General features: G+C 45.7%; 1 protein-coding gene and 5 non-coding genes across 7 annotated transcripts; 5 read left to right on the top strand and 1 right to left on the bottom strand.

The window, feature by feature from the left end:
* Positions 1 to 496: 496 nt before the first annotated feature.
* LOC144581998 (uncharacterized) lies at positions 497 to 9,861 on the bottom strand. Of its 2 annotated transcripts, XM_078368130.1 has the most exons (3): positions 9,695 to 9,861; positions 6,186 to 6,314; positions 497 to 1,653 (listed from the first exon to the last, which is right to left on the bottom strand). In XM_078368130.1, the coding sequence occupies exons 1-3, from the start codon at positions 9,700 to 9,702 to the stop codon at positions 1,428 to 1,430; spliced, it is 363 nt and encodes a 120-aa protein (XP_078224256.1). In that variant the 5' UTR covers positions 9,703 to 9,861; the 3' UTR covers positions 497 to 1,427. The 2 variants fall into 2 exon arrangements, 1 of the variants encoding a protein (XP_078224256.1); XR_013533601.1 differs by lacking the exon at positions 9,695 to 9,861 and having other exon boundaries at positions 6,182 to 6,397.
* Positions 9,862 to 13,897: 4,036 nt separating this feature from the next.
* Positions 13,898 to 13,969, top strand: TRNAA-CGC (transfer RNA alanine (anticodon CGC)). The gene has a single exon. It is a non-coding gene; the product is annotated as a tRNA-Ala (tRNA).
* Positions 13,970 to 14,521: 552 nt separating this feature from the next.
* Positions 14,522 to 14,595, top strand: TRNAI-AAU (transfer RNA isoleucine (anticodon AAU)). Its single transcript has one exon. It is a non-coding gene; the product is annotated as a tRNA-Ile (tRNA).
* An 838-nt stretch (positions 14,596 to 15,433) lies between these two features.
* TRNAP-AGG (transfer RNA proline (anticodon AGG)) lies at positions 15,434 to 15,505 on the top strand. Its single transcript has one exon. It is a non-coding gene; the product is annotated as a tRNA-Pro (tRNA).
* A 1,197-nt stretch (positions 15,506 to 16,702) lies between these two features.
* On the top strand, positions 16,703 to 16,775 carry TRNAK-CUU (transfer RNA lysine (anticodon CUU)). Its single transcript has one exon. It is a non-coding gene; the product is annotated as a tRNA-Lys (tRNA).
* Positions 16,776 to 21,858: 5,083 nt separating this feature from the next.
* On the top strand, positions 21,859 to 21,947 carry TRNAY-GUA (transfer RNA tyrosine (anticodon GUA)). The gene is given in 2 exon segments: positions 21,859 to 21,895; positions 21,912 to 21,947. It is a non-coding gene; the product is annotated as a tRNA-Tyr (tRNA).
* The last annotated feature ends 2,405 nt before the right edge of the window (positions 21,948 to 24,352 follow it).

The following is a 24,352-nucleotide window of genomic DNA, read 5'->3' as shown; positions in this document are numbered from 1 at the left end:
TGTGTAGATACGTGCATATATGGTTGTTGCATGAGCAATAGACTGACTGCAAGCTGTCACAGCCATCTAGGCAAAACATGTTGATGATTTGGACCTGGTACGGAACCGTGAAGAGGTCTAAGAGTTGGCAGTAAATAATGCCAAGCTTGGATGATTGCTTAACCTTCCAGAGCCACAATTTCCTCAGTAGCAAAGCAAGAACTAATATCTATTTTCCAAGGTTTTTAAAAGAATTAGAGATACTTTATGGAAATTACTAGTATTGCAGTTTACCTAATTAGCATATTGATGCATAAAACTCTGTTGGAAATTTGAAAAAATAAGTCATGGTTCCCAGAACTTTAAATTTGCCACTGAAAAACTGAAAAAACAAACAAAAAACATGATTCAATTATGTTGTGAACCGAACGCGAGCCCGGGAATCTCGTCCAGCGAGAGGGCCCCAAACCTGGAAGAGAGCGTGCGTGGAAAGAAAGGAGAAAGAAAAAGAGCGGGATCTGGAGGACTGGATGGGCTATGCCCAAGCAGCAATTTTATTTTTGCAATAGGTTCCATTATATACTTTTCCGCTTAATGTTGTTTACTTCAGATCAAAATACTTAAGTCACAAGGTAAGCAAGTTAAGCCCACTAAGTTACACCCAGTAACAATTGTAAATACTGAAGTTAATATTCTACAACGAATGTAGCAAGCATCCAAAATGAACACAATGAAGCAATAAACCATAAGGAACCAAGAGTAGACACAATGCCTCCCAAGCCCTCATATCCATAAAGTAATGTCTGTTAATTATTTTGAATAGCATAGTCCCTCTCTCAGTTCCTGCTTTCCCTCAGCTCGACTCCTCCAACCGGGGATCTGTGTCCGGGCTCAAGCTCACCGTATGGCGAGGCCCATTTCCTAGGGGCCTCACACGGGAGCGATCCCCACAGTTCTCCCTTTTGTTTTTGAATGCAACTCAAAAAGCTTGAGCCGCAATTGTTGAAGGGAGAAGGACTATAAGAAGGAGTAAAATTACTCCAATACCAATTAAAGAGGAAAAGGACGGGAGATGAACTCCACGTACCCAGGAAGACAAGGTGGCCACAATATCACGGGCAATCGTGTCATCCTCAGGCAGCTTTCCACAAGAAAAATCAATGGCATGAATTTCCTGCTGAAGCTTGAAAACATCTAGAGATAAATCGTCATGAGTAAATGGGCCTTAAGAAGAGGCTACTGCCATTTAGTGTCATTATAAGGAGCATTAGTAACACAGATATATTTATAATCAGCATGGCAACGAAGGGCCAGGCGGTTTTGAATGTTATAAAGTTTATCACCAAGAATAGTAACAGTTTGTTCTAAAGCATTAAGCTTTTCATCAATTTTCTTATCAATGTCCATTTGAGTTCGCATCGTAACAGAAATATTCTTTGCAAGATGCTTCAGCAGTCAGACGGCACATCTGGGCCCACGTCGGCAGGGGGCTGCCCCGTTGCAAAGTCTGGAAGTTTGCTGATCGAGCTGCTTGGCGAGTCCAGTGGCGTCGACGAGGTGGAGGTGGCGTCAGCCGGAGAAGGCGAAGACGGGGTATCAGGGTGTTTGCACCGCCTGGTGGAGAATTCATGCTTGACAAGGCGTTCAGGAACCCAAATTGGAGAGGGAGCAGACCTGGGAAAAAATACAAACATGTCCTCGTCCCCATGTTAGGACGGGATCTGGACCATGCCACTGGTTAGTAAGAGCGTCTTTCCGTAAGACCTGGGGATTGGACACGTTATTAGGGTGCCAATAACGATCCGCTGCAGAGAGTCCATCAGCATCTAAAGTTCAGAAATTAAGAACATAAACAGCATGTTTGAGCCAAGTGTGAGGGGTTTTATGTAATAAGTCAGAAATCGGACCATGTTTTAATTTGCGTAATAAATTTTTCAAAACAGCATGGCTTCTTTCAGTGATGCCTTGGCCTTGAGGATTAAAGCGAATGCCTGTACGGTGAGAAATCTGAAAATGAGAGCAAAAGGAAGCGAAACTTTTGCTGGTATAAGCAGGTCCATTGTCTGTCTTCAGGATCTTAGGCGGGCCAATAATAGAAAAAACGGTTAGGCAATGTGCTACGACATCCTTAACTGCTTCTCCAGTATGGGCGGAAGCAACCATAAAATGAGAAAAAGTATCGATGGAAACATGTACCTACTGTAATTTACCCAAGGGGGGAAGTGAGTAACATCCACCTGATATACATGACTAGCTTGCAGTCCTCGAGGATTTACCCCATAGTGGTGAGCAACAGGCAAGCAAGGCAAACAAGCTGTGCATTGTTTAACAATTTGGTGGGCCTGTTCTCTGGTAATCTGAAATTGCAGTCGCAGACTGTGAGCATCCTGATGGTTCAAGGCATGAGAGGCTTCAGCCTGCCGTACAGCGGACAGAACAGGAAAAATACACTGAGTGAGTTGATCAGCTTGAGCGTTGCCCTCAGAGGACCTGGCAGGGAGGAGTGGGCTCTGATATGACCAATGAAAAAGGGACGCGATCGGCGGCGAAGTGTCTGATGTAAAGGGAGTAAAAGATGAATTATAGAAGAGGAGTCAGAGAAGGACAAAGGGGCTGTAACATATTGACTATCAGTCACTATTCAAGGGGACATCCCAGTTAGTCAGGACATGTTGGACTGCCAGGAGCTCCATGCACTGGCGCTGAGCAGACCATTCTGGGGTCTGAAATGGAAAGGGGTGTGCGTTAACACCAGAAGAGGCGCCATCAGTAAAGGCTAAAAATGCTTCAGATAATGGTGACTTGAGGCAGGCCTGTGGCTTAAAGGAAACTTGGTTAGATTCAGTAAGCTTTCCCAAGTAACGGTAGGGAGTGGCAGTCGGAACCTTATCTGGTGCGATAACAAGGTTATTCTTTGTCAAACAGGTTCACAGATATTCAAAGGCTTGAGAAAGAAGGGTCTCAGTTGGAGCAGCTAAGAGAAAGTCATCCATATAATGTAGTAGTTGAATATCAGAAAACTGTGGACGAACGGGTTGGATGGCTTTAGACACAAAGGTCTGACACAAGGTGGGGCTGTTAGCCATACCTTGAGGCAACACAATCCACTCGTACCGCTCATACGGTCGATCAAAATTAGTGGATGGTACGCTAAAGGCAAAACAATGACAATCCGAGGGATGCAAAGGAATGGAGAAACAATCTTTCAGATCAATCACTAACAGTTTCCAAGTCTGAGGCACAACAACAGGGGAAGGCAGACCCGGTTGCAAGGGGCCCATGACTTCCATAGTACCATTAACTTTTCTTAAATCCTGTAAAAGCCTCCATTTGCCGGAGCGCTTTTTGATGACAAAAATAGGAGAATTCCAAGGACTATTAGTAGGCCGAATGTGACCCGCAGAGAGTTGTTCCCGAACCAACTCGTGAGCCCCTGTCATCTTTTCAGCAGAAAGGGGCCGCTGGTCCACCCACACTGGAGTATCTGATAACCAAGTTATTTTATCAGCATGGGAGTCGGGAATCACGGTGACCCCTAGGAAAAATATCCTAGGCCAGAACGGTCAGTTTTCTGGGGAAGGGCGAGAGGCTCAGGATCTCCCTGCAAAGTTTTTCCCAAGCCCTTGCCAGGCAAGTAACCCTGTTTAGTCATAATGTCGAGAGCAACGGGATTAGTCACCAGTCGAGCCCCCATGGCTTCTAAAACATCACGGCCCCAAAGATTGAGTGGGATACCAGGAATTACATAGGGGCGGAAGGAGCCCGAGTGACCCTCATCATCAGTCCATGTTAATAGACTTGCAGATTGCATAGGATTGTTAGTCATTCCTATGCCTTGTAGAGAAGTCATGGCAGTAGTTGTAAGCCATTGAGAAGGCCAGTATTTATTAGAAATTACAGACACATCGGCCCCTGTGTCCAGGAGGCCTTTAAATGTCTTGCCATTAATTTTAATGGTAAGTTCAGGTCTGGTAGATGAAATAGCTTGAACCCAGTAAGCATAAGAATAGGAAGGCTCAGAACCTTAGTTACCCATATTTTTAGTCGACAATTGAGAGCCAGCTGAGCTATCAACAGATATGAGAAGCAGTGAGCAAAGGACAATTCAGGACTCAGCGTGAAAACACCTGTGGGTGACCAAGCCAACGCCTTAATTTCTCCCGAGTAATCAGCATCAACAACTCCAGGTAGCACATGTAGACCTCTGAAGGAACAGTTACTATGACCTAAAATAAGACCGACATATCCCGAGGGAAGAGGGCCAAAAATGCCCGTAGGGATGGCTTGGGGTCCCATGTCACGGGTTAGTACCTGTTGGATGGTGGGACGGAGGTCAAGTCTGGTGCCTGCTGGTGTTGTTCTGAAAAGTTTAGAAATGGATTTGCATTCGACATCAGGGCAAGGGCCTGCACAAAGGGTGTCCCAATGTTTTGAGGGGGTCGGGACCGCCCCCCCCGGGAGTTTCCCGACCGCCGAGGGAGGGGATTGCCCTGGGCATCACGTTTGGAACGACATTCGTTGGCCCAATGGGTGCCGCGGTGACAACGAGGGCACTGGCCTGGTTGGCAAACCTGGGGTTGGGCAGCAATGGGAGAAGCAGACGCCGGGTCAAGAGGCGTCGGCAAAGCCAGCAACTGAGACTGAGGGATAGAAGGAGCTTGGCACTGTCTAGCTACGTGCCCCAGACTGCCACAATGAAAGCATTTAAGACGTGGTCTAGGCTGAGTAGGCCCCTGCTTCAGAAAGGCTGCAACAGTCATGCCAGCCTGGGCAGCTGCTAGAGCAAGACCTTGTTGATATAAGCAGGTCCGATATCAGCGCAGAGGCGAACATAATCAGTTAAGGTGCCTTTACGTTTAAAGGGCCTCATGGCTGCCTGGCATGCTGTATTAGCATTTTCAAAAGCCAACTGCTTTACCAAAAGGGAGCTAGCCTCATCGTTGCCAACCTGGCGTGTAACAGCCCGGAGGAGGCGTGAGACAAACTCCTGAAAAGGCTCTTCAGGTCCCTGACGAACTTTAGCAAGCTCCTCAGTTCTAACACTGGATGGTAATTGCCTCCAGGCACGCATTGCCAAGGAGGTAATCTGCATATAAGCCTCAATAGGGTAGTTTAGCTGGTCAGGTAATTCCGAATGTGCTCCTCTCCCCAAGAGCATGTCTAGAGTCACTGGGGACTGCAGGCTGCGGTTTTGAATTGATTGATAAAAAGCTGCATCCTCGTAATAAGCTTTCCACAGCAAAAAACCACCACCAGAAAGACAAGCCATAGCAAGACGACCCCAATCACCCGGAGGGAGGGCTACAATGCAAAGGCCATCCAAGATCGTTAAGGTGCAAGGAGCAGTCGGTCCATACTGAGTAACAGCATCCTTCAAGTCCCTTAAAGCCTTGGGAGGAATAGGCTCATACCTTCTGACTGCATGACCCTCATTGCCCACAGTCTCAATAATGGGGTATGTAAGAGAAGCTTCGGGGCCGTAAGTCCCCTGCGAAGGGACACGAGGGCATGAGACAGCGGTGAGATAGGCGAGAGGGGAGTGGATTGCACACGAACTGGAACAGGCTGTCCAAGGTGCGGCGACTGCTGAGTGATAGGGTAACATTGGTGCTGTTGAGAGAGAGCGAGGGAGCAAAGTGAAAGTAAATCTTGAAACTGGAGAATTAAATCAGCGGGGAGAGTTTGGGTGGAAGGACCGGGAGTCCATTGTGCAGGATGGGAAGAACTGCCTACGACCACTTCGGCCACAGTCTCAAACGTATCCATAGGCGGAGGCTCAACATGAGAATGATGAGAGCCGCGTTCCACCAGATCAAGGGGATCAGGAGAAAGTGGAGGAGGAGAGGCAAAAGCAGCCGCAGGGGTATAAGGCGGGGCTGAGGGAATAGGACAAACGCAATCACGCAATTTAGACCAAACGGAAAGCAAAATATCGGTTTGAGGTAGCGACGCGTTGCGATGAGAAAACTGATCAGTTTTTTCACCTGTAACCTTCCAAGCGGCTTCATCCAAGAATCCACCCTCTGGAACCCACGGACAAAGCTCGCGCACTATCTGCACAGATTCCTCAACAGTCTCAAGTTTAATCTCATGACCATGTGACTTAATCATATGTTGCAAAAGCTGTACAAACAATTTATGCTCTTTAGATTCTATTTGCCCTTGTTTTATTCCAGATGAAAAGGAAAGGGTATTCACTCACTTACGCTGCAGCTTCACCTCTATAGTTTGTAGGTGTCACGATTGTCCCTCGTGTGCAGGTCCCACGTTCGGGCGCCAGCTGCTGTGAACTGAACGCGAGCCCGGGAATCTCGTCCAGCGAGAGGGTCCCAAACCTGGAAGAGAGCGTGGGCCGGATAAAAAAGGAGAAAGAAAAAGAGCGAGGTCTGGAGGGCCACATGCGCTACGCCCATGCAGCAATTTTATTTTTGCAATAGAATTCCATTATATACTTTTCTGCTTAATGTTGTTTACGTCAGATCAAAATGCTTAAGTTAAGTCACAAGGTAAGCAAGTTAAGCCCACTAAATTGCACCCAGTAAGTTACGCCCAGTAAATACTTAACAAGTGTAAATACTTAAGTCACAAGGTAAGTTACGCCCAATAAGTAAGTTACGCCCAGTAACAATTGTAAATACTGAAGTTAATATTTTACAACGAATGTAGCAAGGATCCAAAATGAACACAATGAAACAATAAACCATTAGGAACCAAAAGTGGACACAAGTCCTCATATCCATAAAGTAATGTCTGTTAATTATTTAGAATAACATAGTCCCTCTCTCGGTTCCTGCTTTCCCTCAGCTCCACTCCCCCAACCGGGGATCTGTGTCCCGGCTCAAGCTCATCTTATAGCAAGGCCCATTTCCTAGGGGCCTCACACGGGAGCGATCCCCACAGATCCCTCACAATTACTCCACAAAACGGAGGCCTAGGCCACTCCACACGGAGCCCTTGCTAAAACCAGTAAGTAGCATATATAGTAAAACTGAAATGACACAACAGCATCTTTTCCGTCGTGTTAGTGACTTGCTGGCGTTTCTACTTTGTCATGCTGTATTACCGGCTTTCATCTGCTCAACTCTTCCCACTCCATTTTATTTGATAAAAATGTATCTGCACTTTATGCCAGACAACAGATCAGAATCAAGGCTAAAAAAAACATTCCCTGTCCTCAGCTCAAAGTTGAATGGGGACCGGGTACAGTGGCTCATGCCGGTAATCCCAGCACTTTGGGAGGCGAGGTGGGCAGAGCATTCGGGGTCAGGAGTTTGATACCAGCCTGACCAACATGGTGAAACCCCATCTCCTACTAAAAATGCAAAAATATTAGCAGGGCGTGGTGGCACATGCCTTCCTATGGTCCCAGATGCTCAAGGAAAATCCCTTGAACCTGGGAGGCGGAGGTTGCAGTCAGCGGAGATCCCGCCACTGCACTCCAGCCTAGGTGACAGAGCAAGACTATCTAAAAAAACAAAAATTTAAAATTTTAAAAATTCAATGGGATAGAGAGATAGGTCACCATACAGTAGTGTGCTGTGTGTTATGATAACACAGCAAGAGACCTAAACCCTGATGCTGGGCCATGAAAGGGTCTTAGGAAGGACTTCCTGGAGCATGGTGACATGTGACCAGCAAATTGGAGACACAAAGGAGCTGGTCAAGCAAGGAATGAGGAAAAGCCTTCTAGTAAGAATAATAATGTTCACAGAGGTGTTAAGAGAAACGGTGCATAGCAGATGTTCACTTTTATTCTTTTTCTTTCCCCTGCCCTTGCTGTCATCCTGGGTGCACAGTAGTAGATGTTCAATACATTATTTTTGGAACAAAAAAATTAAGATGAATAGCCAAATTATATTAGGCTTTTGCCTATTTTTTATATCGCACTCAGCACAGAAAGTCAACACCAGAACAAAAGAACGCCAAATTACAGGGTTTATTGCCGGAGACCACAGAGGACTCACGTCTCTCCAACCCGTGGCCCCGAAAGAAGAGAGACAAGAGCTTTTTATATCCGTGAAACCACTTTGGAAGTGGGGGTGGAGATGGGAATGAAAGCTGTCAATCACCTCCCAGGCTAAGACGCGGGTGAGGGGCTTCAGAAATTCCGAGGGCCAGTGGATTCAAATCACCTTCTTGGCGGAGAGGAGGGTGAGGGGATTCCGGACATTTCGAGGGCCAGGGGACTATTTGACATTCTGATTGTTATTTAAGGGTTCACAGATGCTAAGATTAGCATTCATTTACACATCGTCTAGGTAGGGGTGGGATCCATAGATTTTGAGTTGCTTGGTGCCAGGATGGAATGATCTGGGGGTGCTTACTCTGGGAAACAAAGGCCAGCAATTCTGGCAGATAAGAGAAGGTATGCAGCTTTACCTCTCTTTGCATCCTGCAAATAATCTAGCAATTTACAGAAACCAAGGTTAGCAGTCCTTGAGGAGAATGGAAACATTTTTGTCTTTTATAAGATGGCAGTGTACAGGTTCCAACTTAAGTTAGCTATATCACAACTATAATAAAAGAGTGGGCCCAGTGATTTACATGAATAATTTTATTTTGAAAACCCTATGAGCTGAGTAGTATTAATGTCTCATTTAATTTTACATTTAGCCAAACATAAATTTAGACACGACTCCACCAGAGTGATCTAGGTTTTTAATAACCAAATTTCTGACCCTCACTTTTGCGGCACTGAGCCTGGAAGAATTGGAAAGAAGAGGGAGGGAAACGTATTTTTCTGTATCCACCCTTGTCCCACTACCTTCTTTTCTCAGTAGTGGTTATTGAGGAAGGAGAAGCAGGCATCTGGGATCACCTCCCCCTGGACCTCCACACTGCATTTCAATAGAAGAAAAGGCTGGCCGACTGGCGCCTCCTATATCACCTTCCTATAAGATAGCATGCGTGGTATGGGGGAATCTAAGACCTGTTTTTACTTAAACGAGATCAAACCCCCACCCCACTCCTCCATCCGGAGACCAGAACCCCTTCACCTGTAATTCCTAAAACTGTAAACCCAAGACCCTTTCATATGTGATTTCTAAAGCTGTAAACCCAAGACCCTTTCACTTGTAATTTCTAAGGCTGTAAACCTAAGATCCTTACACGTGTAATATCTAGAACGTAAGCCTGTATAAAGGCAGAGCTTCTCTTTGTTAGGGGAGCTTGGCCGTTTGGACAAAACATAGAGCCTTGCTCCCGGGTCGGGTCGTAATAATAAAACCCCTTCCTTTCTAGTTCGGTGTCCGAGAGGTCTTTTCTCGCGGCCGCTCCTGCTTCAGTTATGTTACAGGAAAGGGGTCCCGATCTAGACCTCAAGGGAGAATTCTTGGATCTCACGTTAGAAAGAATTCGGGGCCAGTCCCCAGTGCAAAGTAAAAGCAAGTTTATTAAGAAAATTAAGTAGTGAAAGTACAGCTACTCCATGGACAGAGCAGGGCGTTCCTGAAAGTAGAGGAGGAACGCGTCCGCCCTGGGTACAATACTCGCATATATGGGGAGATGTGCTCTGCTACAAGCGTGTGTGATAAAGGATTAATTTTCTTAATTACTATATTTTGTTAAGAATCATATTATGGCCGGGTGCGGTGGCTCAAGCCTGTAATCCCAGCACTTTGGGAGGCCGAGGCGGGTGGATCACGAGGTCAAGAGATCGAGACCATCCTGGTCAACACGGTGAAACCCCGTCTCTACTAAAAATACAAAAACTTACCTGGGCATGGTGGCGCGTGCCTGTAATCCCAGCTACTCAGGAGGCTGAGGCAGGAGAATTGCCTGAACCCAGGAGGCGGAGGTTGCGGTGAGCCAAGATCGCGCCATTGCACTCCAGCCTGGGTAACAAGAGCGAAACTCCGTCTCAAAAAAAAAAAAAAAAAAAAAAATCATATTATTGTCTTTAAAGCAAAATTTGGGAATGCCTTTGTTCTCGAGATACGGGAACATCTGGACACTCCCAAGTCGAGGTCTGTTTAGTAAACATGATTAATCTGTTCCCTGAACCACAAACATCTAGAGGCGAGGAATGCCTGACTCTCTGGGAATGCAGCCCAGCAAGGCCCAGCCTCGTTTCCCTAGCCCTCGCCCCAAATGGAGTCGCTCTGGTTCGAGCGCCTCTCACAGTTACAGCGATCGTGGTAAAATGTGTCTCCCTCTGTTGCAGTGAGCCCAGATTCCGCCATCAGAAAAAAAAAAAAAAGTTCCTCCCTCTTGTCTCAAAACTTTCTAGTGGCCTCCACCGTGGGTCATCAGCATGGCCTGCAGGAACCCTACTTGGAGTGCCCGAGGGCGCGGCCTCAGCGCCCCGCCGCCGCTCTTCCTGCGCCCCCCAGGCCTGGGAGGTCCGCGCCTCTTGGGGTCGCCTGGCAGGGGCCGGCTCTGGTTGACGCCCAGTTTCCAGCTGGGTGGGAGAGGCTGGACTGAGCTCCCTGCCGGAATTTCACCTCAGACCTTTGAAGACCTTGCTCTGGTCTCCCGCCCCAGCGCAAACCCCGAGTCCTCATTAGTGGCCTTCAGGCTGAAGGGGGTGGCGGCCACCCGGGGGTCTCCTCCGATATGGTGAATTTACGCGGGGCTTCGTCACCTTTTAGCTGCCAGGAAGCCCTCTGGTCCCAGCATGAAGCCCATGGACCCCTTTTCAAAATTGTATTTTTGCTGTTGTTGTTGTTGAGACGCAGTTTCGCTCTTGTTACCCAGGCTGGAGTGCAATGGCGCGATCTCGGCTCACCGCAACCTCCGCCTCCTGGGTTCAGGCAATTCTCCTGCCTCAGCCTCCCGAGTAGCTGGGATTACAGGCACGCGCCACCACGCCCAGCTAATTTTTTTGTATTTTTAGTAGAGACGGGGTTTCACCGTGTTGACCAGGATGGTCTCGATCTCTTGCCCTCGTGATCCACCCGCCTTGGCCTCCCAAAGTGCTGGGATTACAGGCCTGAGCCACCGCCCCCGGCTAAAATTGTATTTCTAAAAGCATTAAAAAATACATAGGATTTCAAAGAAAGCCAGTTAGACTAAAAAAAAAAGTATCAAAGGATTAAAATAATTTCATCATGTGTGCATCTCATTAATACATTAACTATGAAACATCCAATGGTTAATGGGCCAGCATCCATCAAAGTGTGGAAAATCTTCCAGCCGTCAGACACACCTGTGGAATACTTAACCCACTGATCCAGGGATAGAACTGTTAATAACTACCTGGAAATCTGACAAGAAGGAGAAGAGTGAGGACACTTCTTTAGAAACGTCTTTAAGTTCTTTTTCCTTATTTCAAAGAAACTAAACACTGAAAACCAAGCCAGGTGAAACCAAGCACTGATAAATCAAACGGTTTTCTCTATCCTCTGGCACGTGGGAGATTTCACGACGCTGCTGAGAAAGCGGAGTTATTTGAAACTTATCCGTTTTTTATTACTTGAATTTTCATTTAATATTTTTGGACCACGGTTGAAGGGGGTCACTGAGACGGTGGAAAGCGAAACCACAGACAAGGAGGGAGAGGTTACTGCAGTTAGAGGGAGGAAGGTGAGGTCAAGTCACAGGCTGGTATCACCGAACAACTCAAGGACTCCTGAGCCGACCATAGGCCTCATAACTTAGGAGCTGTTTAGAAAATAGTTGGGCCTTTTGGAAAGGGAGCCACAGCGCACGAAGCATTTCATCTGGAATAGGAGTAAAAGTTGCAGTAACAATGGTTACAAGTTGTTAAAGGTTAAACTCCTGAAAAGCAGGAAAAACGCGCAGGCTCCGTCTTTTCTCCATTAGCGCGTCTCCTTTGATCCCCTCCTCTGCTGAGCCCTGGGGCTGCTCAGGTAGACAGACACGGTTTGTCACCCACATGTCACACACAGGCAACAGAAGCAAAAGTTGCACGAACTATTCCTTTTGTTTGTTTTTCTTTGAGACGGAGTTTTCGCTGTTGTTACCCAGACTGGTGTAGTGTTCGCGCCAAGGGCTGGAGACAGCTAGTTGACTTGCCCCGGTTTGGCTGCTGGACCTGTCTGCATTTCCCCACCTCGAGGGCTGTCGAGTGAGACAAAGGGCCGCGAGCTGAGTCACTAAAAGCAACAACAGAATGCAAAGCAAAGGTCTGCAGTTTATGAGGACATTGTGCTGTCTGCTTCCATGTCCCCTCAGTCTCTGTGTAAGCAATAAACTTGCTGCAATTGAGATGCCTAAGAGGGACAAGAGACCCCTGCCCATATTTTCCCTGGAGCCAAGCCTTTGTTTTAGCTCCTGGTGAAAAACAGGTTTAACCAGCCACCTTAAGGGCGCCATTGTATCTTTGAAATGTAAACTACTATCACAAGCCCCCTTAAACTGCTTTCTGAGCGGATATCACAAGCCCCTGATAACTATTTTTTATGGAGTTTCTATTTCCTTTCTGTTTACCCCTCTTTTTTCTTTCTACTGAGATTAAGTAAATGTAATAAGAAAAAGGTATAAAAGCTGTAACCCACAAGAATAAATTTGCTGCGTTTTGGCCATAATCTTCACGCAGCCCTCCAGACTCTACTTTTCTATATTCTTTCTCTTCCGCGCACTCTCTCAGGTTGAACGAGACATCTACGTTGGCGGTCTCGGGGACTCCCGCTGGTCGGTAGTCCCCCGGCAGACGTGCCGGACGCAGACAGACTGGAGTGCAATGGCACGATCTCGGCTCACCGCAACCTCCGCCTCCTGGGTTCAAGCAATCCTCCTGCCTCAGCCTCCCGAGTAGCTGGGACTACAGGTGCACACCACCATGCCCAGCTAATTTTTTTTTTTTTTTTTTTTTTTTTGTAGAGACGGGATTTCACTCGTTGACCATGATGGTGTTGCATTGAACTTAGCACAGAAAGTCAACACCAGAACAAAAGTATGCCAAATTGCAGGGTTTATTGCCGGCGACCACGGAGGACTCACGTCTCTCCAACCCGTGGCCCCGTAAAAGAGGGTGACAAGACCTTTTATACCTGTAAAATCACCTCGGGGGTGAGGGGAGAGGATGGGGTGAGGGGCTTCAGACATTCCGAGGGCCAGTGGATTCAAATCAGCTTCTGGGCGGAGATGAGGGTGAGGGGGTTCCGGACATTTCGAGGGCCAGAGGACTATTCTGATTGTCATTTAAGGAGTTCACAGATGCTAAGATTAGCATTCGTTTACACATCGCCTGGGTAGGGGTGGGATCCATAGATTTTCAGTTGCTTGGCGCCAGGATGGAATGATCTTGGGGTGCCTACTCTGGGAAACAAAGGCCAGCAATTCTGATAGATAAAAGGAGGTATGCAGCTTTACCTCTCTTTACATCCTGCAAATGATCTAGCAATTTACAAAAGCCAAGGTTAGCAGTCATTGTGAGAATGGAAACAGCACTGTTCTTTAAAAAATGGCATTATACAGGTTCTAATTCTAGGCCAGCTATATCACAATGGTCTCGATCTCTTGACCTCGTGATCCACCCGCCTCGGCCTCCCAAACTGCTGGCATTATAGGTGTGAGCGACCGTGCCCGGCTATGAACTATTCCTTACTATTACCACACACACTGCATTCTGATTATTTCCGATTCTAGTCTATGCTAACTGAAATCTGACATATCTTTTAGTTAGGAATATAGGTAACAAACCACAGGCGAAAGAGGAGTACCTGTGGCCCTGTCATCAAGAAAAATCACATACTTTCGTATCACAATACAGTTGTTACAAATATCCAAGACAATCCCTTCAAAATCACAGCAGTCATAGGCCGGCCCCTGCCAGCTTAATTACCATTTCAGGATTTTGTTGGACATATAAAAGAGAATTTAGCTTTAGCAGTCAGCAAACCTTAGAATTTGGGGACAGGGATGGGACAGGGACAGATAGGGAGGACAGATTAGTGGGTAACAGAAAATTCTTACAAACAACCAGGGAGAGCTACAAGGGAAAACACTCGAGGTTGGGGATGTAGCTCAGTGGTAGAGCGCATGCTTCGCATGTATGAGGCCCCGGGTTCGATCCCCGGCATCTCCAAGTCCTTTTATCCTGTCTGCCCAATACAATTAGAAACTGGATTTCCACAATGTCAGGTAATATTTTGTATCCTCCACTTCATTGACTCCTTATGGTGTTCTTGCAGCCACTGTATGCAGAATTGCATATGGAGCACGGGGAACAAGGTTGCGTTGAGGTATTTTGAAATATCAATGTGAGACATGGAATTGAAACATGCCCGATAGAGAGTTGACAGAAGAGAAAAAATCTGGAAAGTTGTCCGGAACCCGTTAATGTGCTCTATTTGTGGTCTATGGTTGGCCTTTAGCGCAGAAATAATCTCGGCTTGAGAACACGGAAAGGGGAGGGAAGAGGGAGTATTGTTAGTCCCGTGCGTCATAGGATGATGAAGAAATAGGACAAGTGTGGAGAGAAGGATGAAGCTTAGTTCAGCACTGGTGAATCTGGCTACTCTAGCACACCGTCGTTCCTTAGGGGAGAGACCAAAACAAAGCAAAACAAAACAAAAACCCCAATCCGAAACACTGACACAGTTCTTGGTGTCGTTTTCAAACCTCACGAGCCGTGGGTGGCCGGTTAGCTCAGTTGGTTAGAGCGTGGTGCTAATAACGCCAAGGTCGCGGGTTCGATCCCCGTACGGGCCAGTTCCCTTTTCTTTCATTTCACGACTCACCCGTAGAGAAGTGAAAAACGAATTGTCTGAGAACTGTCATGACAAGAAACACTGCTGCTCTATAACTGATACTACCGAAAGTCCAAGCCATCCGAGTATGTCAGAGGTCCCTTTTCTTAAGTCATAGTGTTCAAAATGTTTGCTCAAGAGAAGCAGAAAAGTAGCATGCCAGGAATTCCATTCCGAGAGAAACATTTTCTTGTTACCTTGATTTCCCGAGAAAGGACTGAGCCCCTTTTCAAAGTCTACCTCTTCCACATCAGCAACCCGGTGGTCCAGGTTGGCAACTCTGCTCATTCTGCTTCTTGATGTTAAATATCCCCCCTGTTCCTTGTACAACGAATATCCTCTGTTTATTTACGGCCTCGCAGCTGTATATCCCGTCGGGTGAATTTTCACCTGTTTTACTATTTTCTGTGGAAAAATGCTGATCCCAAGCCACGAGCTCCACGTGGGCTTTGTTAGCCCCACACTACACCTGTGGTTGAGTTCGAAAACTTGTCAAAAACGAAACTTAATGGGCCTCGCCTCCAGAGACTTTGAGTCAGATTGGAGAAGGAACGCAGATTTCTGCATTTTAACAAAACGCCACAGCTCTTTCTCTTAGAAAGGATGGGTCAAGAGCCCTTTGAGAAAGCAGTCTTTAGGATTGGATTGAGGGGAAATTAAGAGCCTCGTTGACCCGGTAATTTTTTTAAACAAAATGGATTTAAAGGTATTATCGATGACAATTGCATAGAATTACAGGAACATTTACAAAAAAGAAATTTTGTAAATATTTCATACATCCAAAATACCCTTCCTCAGGTGGCTCGTTGGTCTAGGGGTATGATTCTCGCTTAGGGTGCGAGAGGTCCCGGGTTCAAATCCCGGACGAGCCCAGGTTTTCTTCCTTAGTTCTGAATCTGGCTCCTTTCACCCGAACTTAGTTTCTCAAGTTAGAACTTTCCAGTTATGTGTGCCGATAGTCTGTGTATCAACATGCGTTCGAACCCAGCAAACAATTTGCAAGCTCTAATTAAGGACTCTTTTTTGCTTCTCTTCGGTTTTCCATCCGCTCTACAGAGACTTTTGCAAAAGCAAACGTTTCTGAATCTTCTAGAAGTTCCGACTCCACGATTGTGTTCATATAAACACAATATGTTCGAAATAAAATGGTCACATCTTAATTCAATGCTATTTATTATTAACTCATTACATCAAAGGATGGATGTAAACGGGACGATCAGGTTCTGAACTATAGAGTCGAGTTGTTAGGAACCTTTGAGTGATTTCGGCTTTCCTCCTTGCTAACAGCGTCAAGTACGACTACCGTCCCGCAGATCAGCGTTCTGTTTTCTTCTGAGAAGGGGCATTTCATCTGTCCTCCTGGGGCATACCGTTGGTATACTCATCAAGTAGGGTTTTTGTTTGGTTTTGATCTATTGGGCTGAATCTACTTTTGCGTTTGGCGGTAAACACAACATATAAAAATCACCGCATCCTATACTGCAGTGGCTGTCGCACACTTTATATGAAAGTATAATTGCAACACTCCCCCCTTTTCTATGTGTGCCTTGATTGTGGAGAACAAATGAGCAAACGTATGGGTCCCGTAAAGGAGGGAGAACACAACCGACACTTTCTTGAGGGCCATATCCACGAGTAGTGGCAGGAGGGCAAGAATCGGTGGGTTATGAGAACAAGAGGGGAGCACCTCACTGGGCCACAGAGAGGGCCCAGAACAGCGTTTCGGCTAGAGGACCGAGGCTCCTGACTATGCTTGGAGCCAATCGGTAACCGGGTCTGGAGTTTTGGGAGTGCCAGTGCAGGAGTCTCTGTTGTAAGCATCCAGTGGCACTAACTCTTAGGTCCTGGGAACATTATGTTGTCAATCAACACAAACTGGTGAATAAGGGCAAAGGAGGAAAGATGTAGAGAAAGCGGGTGGAGTGCATGTTACTGATTCAGGTACGTTTATGTCCTGTGAGTTCCATTTTATTCTACCTATAAAACCAAACATGAACTCCAGAATCCTACGCGTACAAAAGAAATTATGTATTTTCTTAGTACATTAGGGAAGACTTAGCCACAGGGGAGCCCGGCTAGCTCAGTCGGTAGAGCATGAGACTCTTAATCTCAGGGTCGTGGGTTCGAGCCCCACGTTGGGCGTTCTGTTTTAGTGTTTTCGATTTCCCTATTGCTGTCAGTTTTGTCACTGCTAAAAAAAAAAAAGGCATACTTAAGCTCATCACTCTTGAAGAATGGAATCATATAGTCATCCTGACCAGTTTAAGCTTACTGATTTGACTGACTTATTCCAGCCCTCTCCGAAATTCTAGCTGAACGTAGTCTCAGAGCTCCCCGCTGTGAATACACTCCTCTGGCCTAGAGGTTTTGTAAAACCAGAAACACTTAAACAGAGGTTATGTAGGTTGGTGGTAGGACATGAACTCTTGTATATTTAACAAGTTCCTGGACTGATTCTGAAGCAAAAAAGGGTTAGGAGGCAAGAAGAAGGACCCATGACCACTAGTAAGATACACCTCTTTGTTGATTTCAAATGCCCAGTTAGCCACTTACCTTCCTCTCACTTCACTAACATAGTTTTCACGTCTTGAGGCCTGTGGCTCAGGCATCCAAGCCTGGCTGAACACCTGAGTCACCTGAGGTGCTTCTGAAGTTTTAGATTCCTGGGCCCTAACTCAGACTCACAGCATCTGAATCTCCAGTGGTTTAGAAATCATTGCTTTATAAGGTCCTTTTGTATTTTATGATACGTATAGCAAGTTAGCTGATTATTCAGTCTAGGAAATCAATGCCTTATGGAAAGCACCATGTTTCTATAAGAGGTGTTAGGTATTAGCTTTTGGGGCTGAGAAACTTGATGTTGTATGTTTTCCTGACATTCTCTCTTCCCAGTTCAGGGAAACTCCTGAGGGACAAGTTTCTGATTCATAAACGTTTCATGCATAAATGAGACCTTCTTTTCCATTCACTCATTCCACGCGTTTATTGAGAACCACTAGGTGTTAGGCATTGCTATAGGTGTTGGAGATCCATCAGTGAACAAAACCAACATCTCTGACCCTCACATTCTATGAAAGGAGGCAAACGATAGGTAATAAGTATAGAAGTAACAAATAAAACGGCAAGAAGAGGGCAGGGTGCGGGTGCTCAGGCCTGTAATCCCAGCACTTTGGGAGGCTGAGGTGGGTAGATCGCCTGAGATTCGGAGTTCAGGACCAGCCTGATCAATATGGTGAAACTTTGTCTCTCAAAAGAAAAAAAAAAAAAGAAAAGAAAATGAAAAAGGTAAGAAGAAAAAAAAGTCAGCTACATAGGATGTTACAATGTAATTGGAGGTACTGGGAATGCCGCAGTAGGTGGTACAGCATTGGCTAGGGTAGAGCTGGGCCTTATGGAGGCCGCATTTGAGCAAAGACAGTAAAAAAAATATTATCAGAGTTTCTTCTTTGGCTAGAGTAACTGAAAAAATAAATTTTTAAATAAAATAATAATAACAGGCCGGGCGCGATGGCTCACGCCTATAATCCCAGGAATTTGGGAGGCTGAGGCGGGTGGATCACGAGGTCAAGAGATTGACCATCCTGCTCAACGTGGTGAAACCCCATCTCTACTAAAAATACAAAAATTAGCTGGGCATGGTGACGCGTGCCTGTAATCCCAGCTACTCGGGAGGCTGAGGCAGGAGAATTGTCTGAACCCAGGAGGCAGAGGTTGCGGTGAGCTGAGATCGCGCCATTGCACTCCAGCCTGGGTAACAAGAGCGAAACTCCGTCTCAAAAAAAAAAAAAAATAACAATAATAAACAGAAAGACTTTCTGGGCTGGGTGAAGTGGCTCCCGCCTGAAATCCCAGCACTTTGAGAGGTTGAGGTGGGCTGATCACCTGAGGTCAGGAGTTGGAGAGCAGCCTGACCAACATAGAGAAACCCTGTCTCTACTAAAAATACAAAAATTAGCCGGGTGCGGTGACAGAGCCCTGTAATCCCAGCCACTTGGAAGACTGAGGCCGGAGAATCGCTTGAACCAGGGAGGCAGAGGTTGCAGTGAGCCGAGATCCTGCCATTGCACTCTGACCTGGGGAACAAGGGCAAAACTCCACTTCAGAAAAAAATAAAATTAAAAAAAAGTTTCAGACTGGGCATGGTGGTTCAGGCCTGTAATCCCAGCATTTTGGGAGTTTGAGGCAGGTGGAACACTTGAGGTCAGGAGTTCAAGGCCAGCCTGGCCAACACTACGAAACCTTATCTCTACGAAAAATGTGAAAATTAGCTGGGTGCAGTGGCACGTACCTGTATTCTCAGTTATTCAAATCGTCTTCTTCCCCTTCTCCTCCTCCTGCGCCTTCTTTCTCTTCCTCCTCCTCCCGCCCATGTTATTTTTTTTTTTTCACCAAAACCCTATGACCAACATTATGACTTGTTGACAATGATATTGACTATGGTGATGTAAAAAAAAAAGTTGATTCTAACTTGTTACAATCAGTAACAATTGTTTTAATGAAGCATTTTGAATATACTTTGTTTACTTATATAATCAGGCAAGTCAACTAAATTTCAAATAAAATTAATTACACAGAAATGTAAATTTTATGTCAGAAATAGTTATCGTAAAAAACTGTTTAGAGTTTTTTTTTTTTCTTGCACTGACTTCCCATCTATCTTCCATATTTCTGATATAATTACTTTCTCGCAGGAGAGGAACCTGTGAGAAATTAGCTTTGGATCAATAGCCATAAGTAGTGGAAAGTCCATGCTGGATTGGCTATGTTGAAATCAGCAATTGAAATTGCTGTTTTTTTTTTTTTTTTTTTTAAAGAAAAAGAGAGACATAAAAAAAAGAAAGAGAGAAAAAAAGAAAAAAGAATGAAAGAGAGGAAGAAAGAGGAAGAGGAAAAGGGAGAGAGAACAGGAGTGCTGCTTTATTGCCCAGGCTAGAATGCAGTCTAAAAATGGGTATTGAAAACCTCTTTTATGCCAATAATTTTGCTTAATAATGGAGACAGGAAAAAATGAGGGAAGAAAATAACAAGTAGCTAACCGATATTTCATTTAAACCTGTGAGTAGGTGTGATGTGGTACTGATAAGAGTGTATATTTTGTGTATTTAAAACGGAGAGTTATAATAAACTCCATGTTATGATAAACCTTACCAGGGAAATTTCACTATAGTATGTTGGAGGTCAGAATGAAAGGTATGGTAGCTGTGAGGATTGAGGCTATCGGAAAACGGGCTATCTCACTCAGCTTTCTTCCTGTTTGTTTACTTATAAAACGGGCTCCCTGTGTCGCCCAGGCTGGAGTATAGTGGCATGATCTCAGCTCACTGCAGCCTCGACTTCCCAGTGAGGCAGGAAAACAGGGTCGGGAGGCCAGAAACATAAGGCCAATTCACACTTCAGTTATAACAGGAAATTTCCTCTCCTTGGGCACACACGTTGTAAATGACTTTGTAACTTTACTTCATCCGCTTCATTTACATAGGGCGCACCCCAAGCAGATGGTGTTTAAACTCACGGAAACTCTGTAACAGGGCCTTGGAGCCCTCTGCTCCCACACTGTGGAGTGTGCTTTCATCTGCAGTAAAGCCATTCTTTCCTTTCTTGCTCTATTTCTGTGTTTTGTTCATTCTTTGTTCAAGACACCAAGAACCTGGACACCCTCCACCATTAACACCAGGCTCAAGTGATCCTCCTTCCATCTCAGCCTCCTGAGTAGCTGGAACTGTAGGCACATGCTACCATGCCCAGCTAATTTTTGCATTCTTTGTAGAGAGGGGGTTTCGACATATTCACCAGGCTTAATTTTTTTTTTTTTTTAAATTTGAGATGGAGTCTTGCTCTGTCACCCAGGCTGGAGGGCAGTGATTCCATCCAACTTTGCCTCCCGGGTTCAAGTGATTCTCCTGCCTCAGCCTCCCGAGCAGCTGGGGTTATGGGCATGCAACAAGATGCCCAGCTAATTTTTGTATTTTTTAGTAGTGACAAGGTTTTACCATGTTGGCGAGCCTGGTCTTGAACTCCTGACCTCAGGTGATCCGCCTGCCTCGGCATCTCAAAGTTCTGGGATTGTAGGTGTGAACCACCACGCCAGACCTAAAATTTCTTTATTAAGCATTAATAACTTATCATTTATTAAAACCCTGCTGGGCGCGGTGGCTCAGGCCTGTAATCCCAGAATTTTGGGAGGCCAAGGAGGGTGGATCACGAGGTCAAGAGATCGAGACCATCCTGGTCAACATGGGGAAATCCCGTCTCTACTAAAAATACAAAAAATTAGTTGGGCATGGTGGTGCGTGCCTGTAATCCCAGCTTCTCGGGAGGCTGAGGCAGGAGAATTGCCTGAACCCAGGAGGCGGATGTTGCGGTGAGCTGAGATCACGCCATTGCACTCCAGCCTGGGTAACAAGAACAAAACTCCGTCTCAAAAAAAAAAAAGGTATCATTTTTGCTCTTCCATGGATAGGTTTTTGCTGAGATAAGAATTAATGTGATGGCCAGGTGTGTTGGCCAGGTGATCTTAGGACGTTGGGAGGCCAAGGCGGGAGGATCACTTGAGGCCAAGAGTTTGAGACCAGCCTAGTCAACATGGCAAAATCACATCTCTACTAAAAATACAGAAATTAGCCAGGCTTGGTGGCTTGCACTTGTAATCCCAGCTGCTCGGAGACTGAGGTGGGAGAATCACTTGAACCTGGGACGCGGAAGTTGCAGTGAGTGGATATCGCGCCACTGCACTCCATGCACTCCGGGCTGGGCGACGGTGCGAGACTTTGTAAAAAATAAAAATTAAAAAAAAAAAAAAAAAAAGAGTATGCTTTTGAAGTTTCATTGTTTAACCTGCTATTCCTTCTCCTCCTCCTGTCAATTACCTCAATAAAATCTCTTTAAAATTACAGTGTTAAAATTAAAGTGTGCTTCAAATTCTAATTTTAGGTGGGGGTTAAAATTGGTTATATAATTCATTCATTACAATAAAAAACGGTCATTGCTAAATTCTTATCAGTTCCTTATGCCTTAACATTTTATGTTTCTTTTTGTAAACTAGTGAGGGAGGTGTTCTCATTTTCTCCCTGGTTCAGAGAAAAGGGCCTCTGAATGTCAGTCAGTTCCGAAGGGGTACTGGACGCCAAAAGAATATAAACGCAGGTACTTAAGACGGCAAGCATCCACGATTGCCCAACCTCGCGCAGAGATGGCTTCCCCAGCGGGTAGGGGAGGCAGTGTGAATCCTTCGATAGCTCAGTTGGTAGAGCGGAGGACTGTAGTGGAATCTCTTCGGGCATCCTTAGGTCGCTGGTTCGAATCCGGCTCGAAGGAGTTCACGGCTTTTTTTTTTTTTTTTCCCCCCTTGTGTTAATTTTAAAATTCCCTCCCAGAAAAGCATATTCCATTTACACTTATCTTCGATGAGAATCTATTTAAAACTATTCTGGATATGCAGTGAATCTCTTTAATTTTTTGTTATTCTCCTTAACAATTTTTAACGCATGATCAAGACTTCATCACTATAATTCACATAATCCAACCCTCTTAGAAGCCCTGGCCACTGATTAAGTGAATCCGACACTGGTCGGCTGGGCTAGGGATCCAGAGAGGCGTCTCCGACCCTCAACCCTGGATACACGGCCTTGGCGAAACCCGGGCCTGGTGGGAATTAGGCGGAGCAACCGGTAATTGGTGGAGCTCGAGCGTCCCCTGGTGTTCAGAGTTCTGAATCGCTGAGACTCAGTTACATATTAAACCACCAGTAGCTCCTTACAAGGTCTGAAGCCGGGACGAAATTCAGGGGGTCTATTCGCCCTTCTCCTTTTAATTGTCACGGAGGGGGCTTTCTACCCTAGCCGAGAATTTGTGCTTGATATCACAATCACATGAAGAGATTTTACAAAGCATCTATGTTTGGAAGTAAGATTCAGGTATTGTAGTTTACAAAGCTCACCGGGTGATTTTCATGTACTACAAGTTTTGAAAAACTGGTAGAAAAGAATCATTTTAGAATAAAATAATACGTAAGGGGAAAATGGACAAAATTTCCTACTTACGTAGGGAATTAGCTCACAAAGTAGAGATCTGGCATAACGGTGGTACATATTTGCTAATTTTGTGTCAATCTCATTAAAATATATTAATCCCATGGTACCCTTTTGTGTATCAAAAATGTGATTGAAGGATATCTATGAAAGAAAATGATTCTCGGCCGGGCGCGGTGGCACTTTGGGAGCACTTTATAACTCCCAAAGTCCTATAATCCCAGCACTTTGGGAGGCCGAGGAGGGTGGATCACGAGGTCAAGAGATCGAGACCATCCTGGTCAACATGGTGAAACCCGGTGTCTACTAAAAATAGAAAAATTATCTGGGCATAGTGGCGCGTGCCTGTAATCCCAGCTACTCAGGAGGCTGAGGCAGGAGAATTGCCTGAACCCAGAAGGCGGAGGCTGCGGTGAGCCGAGATCGCGCCATTGCACTCCAGCCTGGGTAACAAGAGCGAAACTCTGTCTCAAAAAAAAAGAAAGAAAGAAAGAAAGAAAATGATTCTCAAACTTGGATATGTATCAGAATAATATGGAAAACTAAATCAAAACAAACAAAAAAACCCACAGAAGCCCAGGCTTATTGAATTAGGGTAATGGTTCAAGAGCCTTGCCCAAAACGATTGGAAGCCACTTCATTAAGGGCTGCAGATGGAATCTAAACTTGCTTTTTGAAAGCTGATTGAGGGCAAAAAAAATTTTTTTTTTTTTGAGACGAAATCTCATTCTGTCGCCAGGCTAGAGTACAGTGGTGCAGTCTCTGCTCACTGCAACCTTCTCCTCCCGGGTTCAAGCGATTCTCCTGCCTCAGCCTCCGGAGTAACTGGGATTAACAGGCGTCCGCCCCACGCCTGGCTAATTTTTGTATTTTTATTAGAGATGAGGTTTCACCATTTTGGCCAGGATGGTCTGGATCTCTTGACCTCGTGATTCTCCCACTTCAGCCTCCGTAAGTGCTGGGATTATAGGCATGAGCCACTGCGCCCTGCCAATAAATGGCCTTTGCAAAGGTAATGTTTGGGCCTTGAATGCAACACTTATTAAATAGTTCTGGACTAAGCTTCTTGCCAAGGCACAGTGGATTTCGGTCCAGATAGATTCTCTGCCACAAATTCTCCCATAGGCCAGCACCGGTAACAGTAGCACACCCTCCACTCCCACCCTCCCGCAAGATATAGCAAGATGGCATCAGAAGAGTAAGAGTGAGTGTCAAAACAAACAAACAAAAAAACCCTCAAACGTACCTACATATGCTTTGTCTCTCCACCATCTTATTTTTATTTTAATTTATTTTATTTTCTTGAGACGGAGTTTCTCACCTGTTGCCCAGGCTGAAATGCAGTGGCACAATCTCGGCTCACTGCAACCTCCGCCTCCCGGGTCCAAGCGATTCTCGTGCCTCAACCTCCCGAGTAGCTGGGACTAAAGGCGCACACCACCACGCCCAGCTAATTTTTGTATTTCTAGTAAAGACGGGGTTTCACCATGTTGGCCAGGCTGGTCTCCGTTTTCCGACCTTGTGAACCGCTCGCTTCCGCCTCCCAAGTGCTGAGATTATAGGCGTGAACCACCATGCCCGGCCCATCCACCATCTTGTTAAGAATTCTAAGAATAAATATGTAATTTAAAAAATCTTCTAAAAATTTGTAATACAGGGCCAGGCGCGGTGGCTCACTCCTGTAATACCAGC

This window comes from Callithrix jacchus, chromosome 4 (assembly GCF_049354715.1).
Source record: "Callithrix jacchus isolate 240 chromosome 4, calJac240_pri, whole genome shotgun sequence".
In the NCBI taxonomy this organism is placed as follows: domain Eukaryota; kingdom Metazoa; phylum Chordata; class Mammalia; order Primates; family Cebidae; genus Callithrix; species Callithrix jacchus.
Note: the sequence above shows the minus strand (reverse complement) of the source record. Positions and strands in the feature narration are given on the sequence as shown.

What these genes read in the sequence shown, in the direction of transcription:
- LOC144581998 (XM_078368130.1), bottom strand. An exon ending in TATAGAGGTGAAGCTGCAGC is followed by an intron (nt 1,654 to 6,185) that starts GTAAGTGAGTGA and finishes ATTTTTTCCCAG; the next exon opens with GTCTGCTCCCTCTCCAATTT.